General features: G+C 37.7%; 1 protein-coding gene across 1 annotated transcript in view; it reads right to left on the minus strand.

Moving 5' to 3' along the window:
- EEA1 (early endosome antigen 1) overlaps nucleotides 1-13,826 on the minus strand; it is a 156,797-nt gene that overhangs the window by 87,006 nt on the left and 55,965 nt on the right. Inside the window, exon 3 of the mRNA XM_031016666.3 lies at nucleotides 5,067-5,194. Coding sequence (XP_030872526.2) covers nucleotides 5,067-5,194 — 128 coding nt within the window. The remainder of the gene's footprint in view (nucleotides 1-5,066; nucleotides 5,195-13,826) is intronic.

Raw genomic sequence — 13,826 nt, forward strand, 5'->3', positions numbered from 1 at the left:
CCCTGTCAGCATGAATTTGTAATATCTTGAGCTCTATTATGAATGTGAAGCCTTCCCCTTATCCTCCCTGTAACTTGATCCATTTCTAATTATGAACACCTTTGTCAGGGTGTGTTCCCTATCCGATCAGTCTTGTATGCAACGCAAGTTCCCAGTTGGAGCTCTAGCCCGATATCAAAAAAAGGCAGTTACCATTAAACCATCTCCCTGGTGCTTACACTCTTAATTGCCACCTCTTTAACAGCACCAAATCAAAATCTCTCCACTTTCAGCTGTATTTTGGAGGACATACACGCAAGGTTTTAATTTAGTAAACCAATCCTATGCATGGTTTCAGCACTAGCCACACCTCACCAACTCCTAGCTCTAGAAAAAAAGGCACCTGGCATCTTTGTGATGCCATACAGGGAAGTCACAGGCCAGTACCTGAGGGTCTGAAGGTTGCACACTTTAGTACCAGATAACGTTTTTTTTTTCTTTATAAGAAAGCCTGAGTACTCCACACTGCACAATAATGCCTCCCAGGGTTTTAGTTTTGTTTTATTTTCAAAACCAGATCCAATGAGCTTTCTCAACAGCTGGTGTAGCTACAGAGAAGTCAGCTTCCTTCAGAAAGCAGTGTTTTTGGCGGGGAGGAGGAAATCCCTTCATACTTGAACATTTTCTAATTGCTTATTTATTGTATTCTGGGGTATGGCGCTAAGTACAGTGAAGCTATCACCTCAAATGGCAGCTTTAAAAAAATTTTTTTTCTCTCAATACCATGATTACCATGATTCCTTTAACATGTTTCCAGCATTCCTAGGTAGGCCAAGGTGTCCTACAGAAAAACCTTGGGTTTGACCTACAGGGGGTTTGGCTGGTGTTAACAGAAGGGAGGGCAGAGCTGGTGTGGCTGGCCATGGAGAAAGCTGACTTAGCTGGTGTGATACAGAGAAGCCAGCTTGTTTACATGCTTATTCCATGACTGCTTGCCCTAAGCAGAAAGTGCCTTTCAGGATCCATTTTTGGAGGTTCATTATATATGTCTGGTTCTCAATTCCAACAGTTTAATGAAGATGTAAATAAAATGCTAGGTTCTACCTTAAAAATAAAAAAAAAAGACAAAGAAGAAGAAGAGGAGGCGGAGGAAGAGGAAGAAGAAAAAGAGGAGCAGCAGCAGCTCTGTAAACAGGGGGGAAATACACACAACACACACAAAACACTGCTTATTTCTGTTCCTTTGGGTATGACATGCTCTTTCCTGTCTCAGAAGCTTCTCACATTCTGTTCCCCTCACCTAAGGGTCAAACTGACAAAGAATGGTGAACTGACCATTCTAAGCCCTTCTGCAGGAGAGAGATTTCATGAGAAAACACCATTATAAAGAATTATTATTCTGGCCGGGCACGGTGGCTCACACCTGTAATCCCAGCACTTTGGAAGGCCAAGGCGGGCAGATCACCTGAGGTCAGGAGTTCGAGACCAGCCTGACCAACATGGAGAAACCCCATCTCTACTAAAAATACAAAATTAGCCGGGCGTGGTGGCGCATGCCTGTATTCCCAGCTACTCAGGAGGCTGAAGCAGGAGAATCGCTTGGACCCGGGAGGTATCGGTTGCGGTGAGCCAAGATTGTGCCATTGCACTCCAGCCTGGGCAACAAATACAAAACTCAGTCTCAAAAAAAAATTATTATTCTGGATGTCAGGAACATATCTTCCCCTGCTGGATTCAAATTCATCCTACAGATATACTCAAACAAGTACAAATGGTATCTCCAAAGGAACTTTGTGATGTCATAAGTATGCAAAATATGAGAAATAACCTGAATAGTCATCAACCAAAGAATGAGAAAATTCCATGCTATCATTAAAAAGATAAGATAGCTCTATTTACCTTGATATGAAAGAATCCATAAGATACAGAGAGAAACAAAAGATACAGAACGTAGAATTGCTATCTTTTATATAATTACATATATTTATATATTTATTTATATGTACATAGATATAAGCATATGAATATATAAGCATAGAATATCTCTGGAAGAATACATAAGAAATTGATGAAAAAAAGAGGCTAGGGAAAAAGGGGTGGCAAGCGCTCAATTTTCACCATAAACTTTTTTGAACCATCTGAATTTTGTACTATGTACATCTACATATGTACATTTAAAGATCTAGCCTAAAAAAGCTCACTAATGCATCAAGCTTCAAATATTTGATTGATGTTGATGAAATTCACATATAAGCTGATGAACAGAAGGCTTTAAAGCAAAAAGGTTTCATGACCCACCTGAGTCATGTGGACTTTTGATCTAAAAGACATATCCTGCTCATAGTCACATGTCATCCAAAGTGTTATAGTGGAGTAGAATGTAATTGTCAGAAACTGAGGTGTAGGAAAATGGGAAGAAGAGATACAATAAGATAAAAACGGAAACGCATGCAGTAACTATTCCGTAAGCAATGAGAAACCTGCAAAAATTACTACTTAGAGCAATGCCAATCAAATTTGCATTTTAAGAATATTATTCTGGCCAGGCGCAGTGACTCAGGCCTGCAATCCTAACACTTTGGCATGTTGAGGTGGGAGAATTCCTTGAGGACTTCTTGAGGTTCTTGAACAACATAGCGAGACACTGTCCCAAAAAAAAAAAAAAAGTAAAAATTAGCCAGGCATGTTGGTCCCTGCCTGTAGTCCCAGTTACTTGGGAGGCTGAGGCACGAGGATTACTTGAGACCAGGAGTTGGAGGCTACAGTAAGCTATGACTGTACCAGCCTGGAAAACAGAGCAAGATCCTATCTCTAAAAAAAAAAGAAAAAAGAATATTATTCTGGCAGCAATATGGAGAATTGGAGGAGTACAAGACTAAAGATAGAAAGCCAACTATAAATATGAAAAAACATTTTTGAGTGAGATTTAAGGCCTAAAATAAACTATAACAGTAAAAATGTAAAAGAATATATGCTGTTAAGGAAACAGAATTAACTAAACTTTATGATAAATCAGATGCAGGTAGGAGGAGCAGATGTGTAAAAATGAGCACACCTACTTTCCTGGCTTTACTAACTGGGTGGACAGATAATGACGCCATTCTCCAGAAGAAGTAATAGTAGACAAGCAGTAGGTTTAGAAGAAAATAGAAAAAACTCTGTTTTCAAAATGTCAATGATGAGGTGCCTCCAGAACATCTGAGGGAAGATACCTAATAGGCAAGTTGGGAGATAATTCTAGGTTGGAGACATGGTTTAGGAGGAAGTTATGGATGTAGATATTACCCTAGGTAGATCATATAGAGAAAGAGCACCATATAAAACAGATCAAGAAAAAATTATCACAATGGTATGTCATCTCAGAAGAGCAGAAGGAAGGAGAACTGGCACAGCCAAATTTTGCAGTGGTTGTTGTAGATAGTCTACAGAGATGACTATAATCAAGTTCTTCCTTTCCTATACTAATCAACTAAAAGACAAAGTTTATCTTCATGCCTCATGAATCTGACTTGGCACTATGACTAGTTTATCCAATAGAATGGCAGAAGTGATGCTCTGACACTTTTGAATCAAGCCTAAAGAAGACTGGCAGCTTCTGCTTCTTTCCTCTTGGAACATACTACCTTAGAACGAACTACCAGCTTGTGAGGAAGTCCAAGCAGCCACATAAAGAGGCCCACATGAAAGAGAATTGAAGCCTTTGGCATAAAGCCCCAGATGAGCTCCCAGCTGGCATCCAACACAGACTTCTGGCCATGAATGTGAGGCCATTTGGAACCTTCTGGTCTTCCTACAACCCCAGTCTCCCTCACTTAAAGCAAAAGAATCATGCAGTCAATTCAAAGAATCATGAGAATTAATAAACTGTTACAGTTTTAAACCACTATGTTCTTTGGGTAGATTGTCAGACAGTAATAGATAATCAAAACAGAGGTCAAGCAAAATAAGAACTGAAAATAATCCAGGTTACTGTTGGTCTTCAGAGCCATTGCCAGAGAATGGTAGGGCAGAAGTCAGGCTTCAATTAACTAGAACACTAAATGAAAAGTTAAGAAGAACAAGGGTAGACCATGGATGCTTTTATGTTAAAAGTTCATATACCGGACACGGTCTAATTCATAGTTGAAACACAACTCTATTAAATTGATATTAAATATAAGAACATTTATAATATAATTTAACTACATGTTTTTAATGTATTTCCTAACAAATGACAAAAGAATAGTAGCCAAAATTATTAATTCACACATAAAAATAACCGAGAGCATTAGCAGTCATATTAAAAAGGAAGATCCATTCTTCCCAAAAGCACTGGTTTTCCCACATATTTTAATACAGTAAAATGGCCATGTTTTATAGTTCTACATTATCTATTAACCACAAAGTTTATATGGCTATCATATTTTCCTTTATGTAGTATTCTTTGTCTAATAGCAGATTAATCAACCAGTAAGTTTTTTTTTTAGGAAAGCATAAAAATACTTTTTTACAAGTACAATGAAGTGAAACTTTTATGCCCTCAGTGGGGATAAAAGACAAGAGTTCTCTCCAATAGCAGAAGAAATGCAAAGTTATATCACTGAATGCTATTCTAAGTAGTTATATTTTAGTTTACTTTTACTTCTTAAAATGGCCAAGAAAAATTACCAGGAAACACAATGTGTATGTATGCTTATTGCTATACTGGTGATTATAAATGGAAATTTTTAAATTTTAAATTAAAAATTAAATTTTAATTGTTGGCTAAATTTATTATTTTAACAACTTACTATAAAGTCATCTAAGCAAATTGTATCATCTTATATTACACACAATATGCTAAATATAATTTAATCTTCTTTTGCTAACTCACAATCTTCATTAAAAACATAACCTATGTACCGTATTGTAGTTGCTGGCATAGATAGTTACTGGTCAAGGATTGAATAGTTTTTAACAATAGTGGAGGAAGGATATGCTAAATGAAGACAGATTTAAATTAAATAATACAAAAAGGTTACCATTTTCATAAGCTAATCAATCATGATTAAACGACGATACCACATGCATATTCCATAACATTATACTTCAAAATTATCATACCGTACCGCTTCAAAGCAAGATTAGACTCTCCTCCATGACCTGAGTCATTACCAGCATCATGAACAGCTTCATAATGTTTGAAAAGTTCATCAGCAGATCCAAGAGATTTCATACACTGGGGACATATGAAACCCTATAGAAAGGGGCAGAAAAAAGTTTGAAAACAGTATTTAATATTGTGAAATAACAATTTGCATATTATTAAACATCACCAAATGTCTGAATCATACCAATGGTGCCATTAGGTAAATTTTATCTTATGGTATTAATCCCAAATTCTAGTATCATGCAAAGATACTTCATTGTCTATTCTAGTTGAAGTTCACAAAATACAAAGAAAGCCCTTGCAACCATCTTTTAGGTCAGATAAATTAATAGCTGGAGTACCCAAGTCTAATCTGAAAAGTTAGTTCTAATATAGATTAATTGAGAAGATTTGCCATCATATCCTTCCTTTCTCTAGATATCCTCATTAGTAAAATAATATCTGTTCCAATCTACTTCATAGGAATGCTACCAAAAAAAAAAAAAAAAGAAGATGAACCACTGAGGGGGAAAAAAAGTAATTCATAATCACCACAGAGTTCGGATATCTACAATGATAACAAGTTTTCTAGTCAGTAAATGTCCTTGCTAACCTACAGCTAACACAGTAAAGGCCTAAAATTAATGTGTAGCCCCATAAAATATAAAAAACAAATATAACTATGTAACTAATCTCAAAATTATTATATGGTTAAAACTACCAACTAGAGTACTATGTTAAAGATGCTGATAAAGATCCATGTTTTACAAATTTTAGGTTGCAATTCATTAATGAATTATGAAATCAACTTACTGGGTTGCAACTTTTATTTTTTTATTTTATTTTATTTTATTTTATTTTGAGAATGAGTCTCGCTCCGTCACCCAGGCTGGAGTGCAATGGCGCAATCTTGGCTCACTGCAAACCTCCACCTCCTGGGTTCAAGCGATTTTCCCTGCCTCAGCCTCCCAAAGAGCTGGGATTACAGGCACCTGCCACCGCGCCCAGCTAATATTTGTGTGTTTTTAGTAGAGATGGGGTTTCGCCATGTTGGCCAGGTGGTCTCGAACTCCTGACCTCAGGTGATCCACCCGCCTCAGCCTCCCAAAGCATTCGGATTACAGGCATGAGCCACCATGCCCAGCCGGGTGTGGTGGCACACACCTGTAGTCCCAGCTACTCAGGAGGCTGAGGTAGGAGAATTGCTTGAACCTGGGAGGTGGAGGTTGCAGTGAGCCAAGATCATGTCACTGTACTCCAGCCTGGGCAACAGAGCAAGACTCCTTCTCAAAAAAAAAAAAAAAAAAGAATATTTGTAGTCATTCATTAAATCAAAGATTTTTTTAAAATAGTAATTAGCAAAATCATGATAAAGTTATTACACATACAATTCTGCTAATTAAAGGTAACAAGAAATAAACTTGTTTTGCTTCCATCAAGTACACCACAATTCTAAAATTCCCCTCTATTAGAGATACAAAAATAAAATGGAATGTGTGTGGCAGTGGTGCTTCGGCACTGTAAGCAACAAGTAAATATATTATAACTTTGAAGGTTCTATGGAAAGTAAGTTTTATTAGAATGTACAGCTTTTACATATAAGAATGGTCATCCTCTCTTGATTCTATAAAAAAAAAAAATACAATTCCCTTTAAAGATCACTGTTCCCCAAGGCTCTCTCATTGACCTCCTCCTCTTCTGACTCAGCATTCTCCCAGGTATATAACAATGCAATGGTTTTAGCTATCACTGACATGCTGATGACTCCCAAATCCATCTATCTAGCCAATAACTCACTCCAGAATTCTTCTGGATCTTTAACAACATATATCTCTACCTGCATCCCACAGGCATCTCAGACACAACAAAGCAAGACTCATTTTCCAAACCTCCTTTTCTCATCAACGCCCACCTCTCACCTAAACTAGAAACCTAAAAATTTGGCTAAACTACTCACTACTCTCCCTCTCACTCATTTCTAATAAAACATTAAGCATAAACATTTCTCCTTTCCATCTTCTCATCTCCATCCTCATTGCAGCTGCTCGTGTTTGGATACTCAGTATCTCTTGTCCAGACTACTGCAATAACATTAGAAACAGTGCTCCTATATCCAGTCTTCCCTCTTCCTAATTAATCTTCCACAGAGCTGCCAGAGGAATCTTTCTAAAATAGATTCTTCAATATCCTTCAGCAACCTTTATCATCAATATGGCATACAAGGTTCTGCATAACCATTCCCCTAACAACCTATGCAGTCTGATCTCCAGACACTCCCTCACCATACTTCAACAATACTAAAATACCTGCGTTTCCCTGAGCACGCCATCATACTTCAAATTTCTGTGCCTTTGCGTATACTGCTTTTTCCCTCCAGGAGCACCCTCATTAGCTTGTCAAGTTCCTATACTCACTGTAATACACAGCATATTGGATTTTTTTTCATCCATATTTCCATAATGGCCACAGGTGGTACTTTAAACATACTTTATTTTTCTATATTGTATATTTATTCACTGAAATATGAATGAACCTGGCAGTGCAAAAATTGGCCAAAAAAAAGATCTTTAATAGCTTACAGATTATAAAATCTTCCAAGGGAGAAAATGAGCTAAGCAATAAGTACTCTGAGCACGTAAAAACTAAAAATAAATAAACAAAAAACCTGCTCCTTGAATGCTGATGCCAAAAAATGTACATCCTCATTTATTATTTGTGCACATTATGTGGCAGAATCAAGGCTCACTGTTTATTGGGGATACTGATATGTAGACAAATATTACCATACAATGCTATATAATACAATTATATATAAAGAATTACAGGAACACAGGAGAAGTATCCAACTCCACCTGTGGCAGCAGTTAATACTTCACAAAAATACATATACACATACATATTATATATGTGTCTCATCTCCATCCTCATTGCAGCTGCATAGTGTATGTGTGTGTGTGAGAGAGAGAGACACAGTCACTGGAATTCAGTACGAAAGAATAAATAGGAGTTTACCTGGCAGAGAGAAAAGCATTCTAAGCAAATGGAGGAGCATAAACAAAGGTGCAGGAAACACTATGAATAGTCATGTTACATTTAGGAAACAGAAGGCTTCTAGGTGTGTTCTGATCACAGAGCCAGAATGAAGGGCAGGGGCACAACAGGTGATAAATGCAATAATCTCCTATGAAACTCCTGAAATGAGCAAACGGTAGTATTGAGGATGTGCCTCTGGACATCAGAATACAGTAATGCCATTAGGCTCCAGAGATATGGTACTCAACATTGTCTTCTGAATGAATGAATGTTCCCAGTCAGGATGTTAGTCTAGCTGCTGTTATTCTCTTTTTCTTCAAAACCATCTGCTGGCATTCTTAGATCTCCTACCCACTGTTGTACAACACTAGTAGATATGCCTTTAGTGCAACAGTACATGTACCCATATAATGTTTAGCCTGTCATTTCTCTTTTGTGTCTCAACTTCTGCTAATAACTAGAAAGCAAATGAAAAAGTGTTCCTTGGAGAAGCTACATCCCTATTACACAATTTAATCTTCACAACTGTGGCTTTTTGACTATTGGCTCCACTTTCAGGTTTGGGCTCCAGATACCTAAGAGTGCCAGAAAGCTAATGATCACACTGAGGTATGCCATACCTTCTTACAACTTCCAAAAATTACCAGATTAATACCCTGAAATAAATGATTCATTCCTAATGAGAAATTTCAGAAATCAGTAACATACATTTCATTATAGAAATATTCCACATAAGTGAATTTTCCATGTGATTAAGATTTCCTTGTTTAAATAAAACTTAAATTTGGGGACATTTCTAATAAAAATAAATCTTTCTAAAATACATATAATTCCTCACCTTCTCAAATAGATGATATTAAACCTTTGCCTAATATCTCCAAGACATAAATATTTATCACTGAAAAGATGTCTTCTACCCTATTAATTCTGGCAAGCCTCTTTAATTCTTATATCCACATTTTATAGTTTGCCTGCTCTGTATTTCAACAGTCATTACTAAAAATTCTTAGCATACTAGCTCTGGGAATGCTAACTTGCAATAAATGGGATGGGTAGATTTAAAAAAAAAAGTTTATTAAAACCCATCATTCATTTAAAATAAAAGTATAATGAGTTTAGAATGAGTGCCTCAGGGATGTCCCATGAACAGATTGCATGACCTTTAGTTCATGGACTTTGAAAACCAATTTGATATAAGAGACTCCTGTATTTTTTTCTAAATGATGTCCAAGGGGATCGAGGTTGTTAGATAGATAAATTCCAGAGAAAGGCTGTTAGCTAACAATAACACACTAAAACTAGCCAGCTACATTTATTTCCCTTAGTCATTTCAAATTTGTCACCAACTTCCAAAAAACACAATTTACTTAAGATTTAAAACAATATATTCAATACTTCCAGAGTTTGGTTATCTGTAATCCTTTCTCATATCCACTGCAACTAAGAACTTACCTTAACTGGAACTTAAGGTACTCCTGTTGTACCAAGTATCCTTTTAGTTAAAAGAAAAAGCCCTGGCTGGGCGCAGTTGTTCACGCCCATAATCCCAGCACTTAGGGAGGCCAAGGCAGGCAGATCACTTGAGGCCAGGAGTTCTAGACTACCCTAGCCAACATGGTGAAACCCCATCTCTACTTAAAAAAAACAAAATACAAAAAATTAGCTGGGCATGCTGGTGCACCCTTGTAGTCCCAGCTACTCGGGAGGCTGAGGCAGAACTGTTTGAACCTGGGACGTGGAGGCTGCAGTGAGCCAAAATTGCACCACTGCACTCCAGCCTGGGTGAGACAGTGAGATTCTGCCTCAAAAAAAAAAAAGGAAAGCCCTTATTTTAAGTGTGGAGTAGGTCAGATTATTACTTTTGATTTTGGCTAGTCCATCAAGAAGAAAAGTTGACCCACAAGGTCCAGAAGGACAATATGTGATGTGATAAAATGCTAAGCAGATTTTCAAGAATCTTTTTTGCCTCCAGCTTTGCTTGCACTGCTTCAGCCAGTTTAACTGGTATCATCCTACATGCACCCATTTTCTCCACCACAGTTAAAATCTCTGGTTTAACTGTCCTCCTATAAAGTTTTTCCTGAGTTCCTCTTATGCTGAATTAGCCACTGCACTTTTTGCAAATAATACCTATCATAGAAACCTCCTGGGGTAGAGATTGTACCTTATTCACCTATTATCTCCCTCACCTGCCAAAATATCTGCCACATAAAAGGTACTCCATTAATGTGTCAAATAACTAAATGTTGTTAAGAATCCTTTCTTATATACTTAATTACCTCATAGAAAAAAGTAATTTTTGGTCTTTCTGGTGCAAAAGGTTGCATTATTTTATAAGATTTATAAAATATTTTTTAAAAGCTATGTTTCCTTTGTTTTTGGAATACCATAGTGATTTTCAAAGAAAACACATTATCAGGATCATCTGAGAAATTCTTTTCAGCCTGAAAATGGGCAGCGCTTCCCCTAACTTGCTCCCCTCCTCAGCCTTTGTTACGTGCAGCCTCAGATACTGGGAAATACTGAGAAATATTTTTGGACTGATCCACTGTTACTTATGAGAGTATGTCATTCTGTCACCTTCCTCGAGTCTAGGGGTGTTAAAACAAAAATTGAGACAGTCTGAGATTCAAGTTCTAATGCTGTATATTTTCCTGAATAGGGACAATAACTGTTCATATGCAAAGTCTTTTTCCTTTTTTTTTTTGGCGGTGGTGGGGCAGGGATGGGACAGAGTCTCACTCTGTTGCCCAGGCTGGAGTGCACAGGCATGATCTCGGCTCACTACAACCCCTGCCTCCCATGTTCAAGCGATTCTTGTGCCTCAGCCTTCCCTGTAGCTAGAATTACAGGCACATGCCACCACACCCAGCTAGTTTTTGTATTTTTAGTAGAGACAGGGTTTCACCATGTTGGCCAGGCTGGTCTCAAACTCCTGACCTCAGTGGTCAGGCTAGTCTCAAACTCCTGACCTCAAGTGATCTGCCCACCTCGGCCTCCCAAAGTGCTAGGATTACAGGCGTGAGCCACAGTGCCCAGCCTCAAAGTCCTTTTTCTATGTAAGAGCAAAGTATTTTATACTAAAGCATTTTAATACATCCATTAATGAAACATTAACAAAATAATAAAAATATAACTTACCAATGTTGGAATAATATTCACTTAATATTTTGATTTCATGGCAAAATTGATACAAAATATTAACTTAAATTTCTGTATTTATTTACAAATTCACAAAAAGACAGCTGCAAACAGTAAGAGAAACCACGCAGACTTCCCAAGAGCCTCTTTTCCTTATTGAAACTTCCTTTAAGCATGCATAATTAAAGCAATCCATATTCCCTTGTAGCATAAAAAGTTAAGCAACACCGAGGCAAGGAAAAACCAGCTATTTTGAGCAACCCAAAACCAAGCTGCTAAAACAAAATATACAGGACCCACAGTAACACTGGAGTCATTAAGAAGTTCCTGTCCTCTTGTTTCATTTTCATCGTGCACTTTCTGGTAATGCTCCAATAAATCAATAGCAGTTATACATCTTTTCATACATAAGGGGCAGATGAAACCCTGTGAAATAACAACTTTTAGAAAAATATACAGAAAAATATTTTTATAAAACAAGACAATGCAAATAGAAATAACAAGAAAATAACTAGTGTATCTCTTCTGGTATACGTAAGGAAAATTTTCAAGTGGTAACTGTACAAAAGGTGAAAATCTATCCAAAGTAGGACTTCTAAAATTAGTTCCCATCCTTATGCTATAAATTTGCATTGGTTCAATTCCTTTTCATTATGGTATCCAGTTACTTCAGTTAGAATATTATTTTGTTTATGACACTTTTAAAAAATTCTTTCTGCTTATGATACTTTGTCCTTACCTATGTAAGACCTATTATCGGCAAGTTAGCTTTTATTTTATTTATTTATTTATTTATTTATGAGACAGTTTCACTCTGTTGCCCAAGCTGTAGTGCAATGGTGCCATCTCAGCTCACTGCCATCTCCGCCTCCGGGGTTCAAGGGGTTCTCGTGCCTCAGCCTCCCGAGTAGCTGGGACTACAGGCGCGTACCACCAGGCCCAGCTAATTTTTTTTTTTTTTTTTGAGACGGAGTCTCACTCTGTCGCCCAGGCTGGAGTGCAGTGGCACGATCTTGGCTCACTGCAATCTCCTCCTCCCAGGTTCAAGCAATTCTCCTGCCTCGGCCTCCTGAGTAGCTGAGACTACAGGCCTGTGCCACCACACCTGGCCAATTTTTGTATTTTTAGTAGAAATGGGGTTTCACCATGTTGGCCAGGCTGGTCTCCAACTCCTGACCTGAGAAGATCTGTCTGCCTCGGCCTCCCAAGGTACTGGGATTACAGGTGTGGGCCACCACGCCCAGCCGAGATCAAGAAATTACTGGCAAGTATAACAAATACTTTTATGTCATATAATGTGTTCAACAAAGAAGCTCTCTTTGAAAGTAATTTAATGAAAGTAATTTTTAGTCTTTACTATATTCCACTAGGTTGAGATCCCATTCTTCCCCACACCCATAATTCCCAGCAGATGATTCTTCCTTGTAATTTTCTGAGCCAAATAAAACCATCTTCAAACAGTATTTTAAATTACATATACCTAACAATATCTATATTTTAAAATATGGGCTGTTATACTGATGTATGTATGGCTTGAGGTTTTGTCAAATAAGAATAATAGGATGAGGGGCTGGGCATGGTGGCTCATGCCTGCATCCCCAGCACTTTGGGAGGCCAAGGCAGGCAGATCACTTGAGGTCAGGAGTTCGAGACCAGTCTGGCCAACATGGTGAAACCCCATCTCTCCTAAAAATACAAAAATTAGCCAGGCATGGTGGTGTGCACCTGTAATCCCAGCTACTAGGGAGGCTCAGGCCAGAGAATGGCTTGAACCCGGGAGGTGGAGGTTGCAGTGAGCCAAGATCACACCACTGCACTCCAGCCTGGGTGACAGAGTCAGACTCTGTCTCAAACAAAAAAAAGAGTAATAGGATGAGAGACTAGAATTGAAAGCATCAGGGAGAAAGTAAATAAAATGAAGACAGCAATAAGCATGAAATGTTATAACATCATGAGTGTCAGTGTCAAAAATAGATGTGGACTTGGGTCTTGGGTCTCAACCAATGCCTGATTATATGACCTTAAGGAAATCACTTTGCTTTGCTTAAATGTCCTTATCTATAAAATGGGGCTAATACTAGCACCTATTCTTCTAGAGTTTTTGTGTATATAAAATACTAAATACAGTGCTTGTGATATTGTAAGTGCTCAACGAATATGAATTGTCATTAGATGTACGCTTAAAGATGAAAGGGAAAGACTGAGAGACTAGATGAAAAGATAGCAATTAAAAACCTAGATTACTCAGCAAGGCCAAGGAAATGAAGTAATGAGAATATGAAGAAGAAAGTTTGTGAAAGGATAGACAATTATAGTAAAGAATGGGGAGATATGACTTTAATATTTCAGGTGAAACTATTGTGCCTGATGATACAGTAGAAGGTACTGCCATGGAATTAAGTAGCAAGAAAAGAGATACAAAAGATCATTGCATTGACAACATTAAGGAACTGGGAGGTTAAAATGTTCCTTGAGTTATCAAAGTCACTTAGAATAGCAAGGAGAGAGAGGAAGACTGAAAACAGATGCCAGATGGGAAGCAAGACAGGGTAGCAATTAAGAGCTA

This window comes from Gorilla gorilla, chromosome 10 (assembly GCF_029281585.2).
Source record: "Gorilla gorilla gorilla isolate KB3781 chromosome 10, NHGRI_mGorGor1-v2.1_pri, whole genome shotgun sequence".
Classification (NCBI taxonomy): domain Eukaryota; kingdom Metazoa; phylum Chordata; class Mammalia; order Primates; family Hominidae; genus Gorilla; species Gorilla gorilla.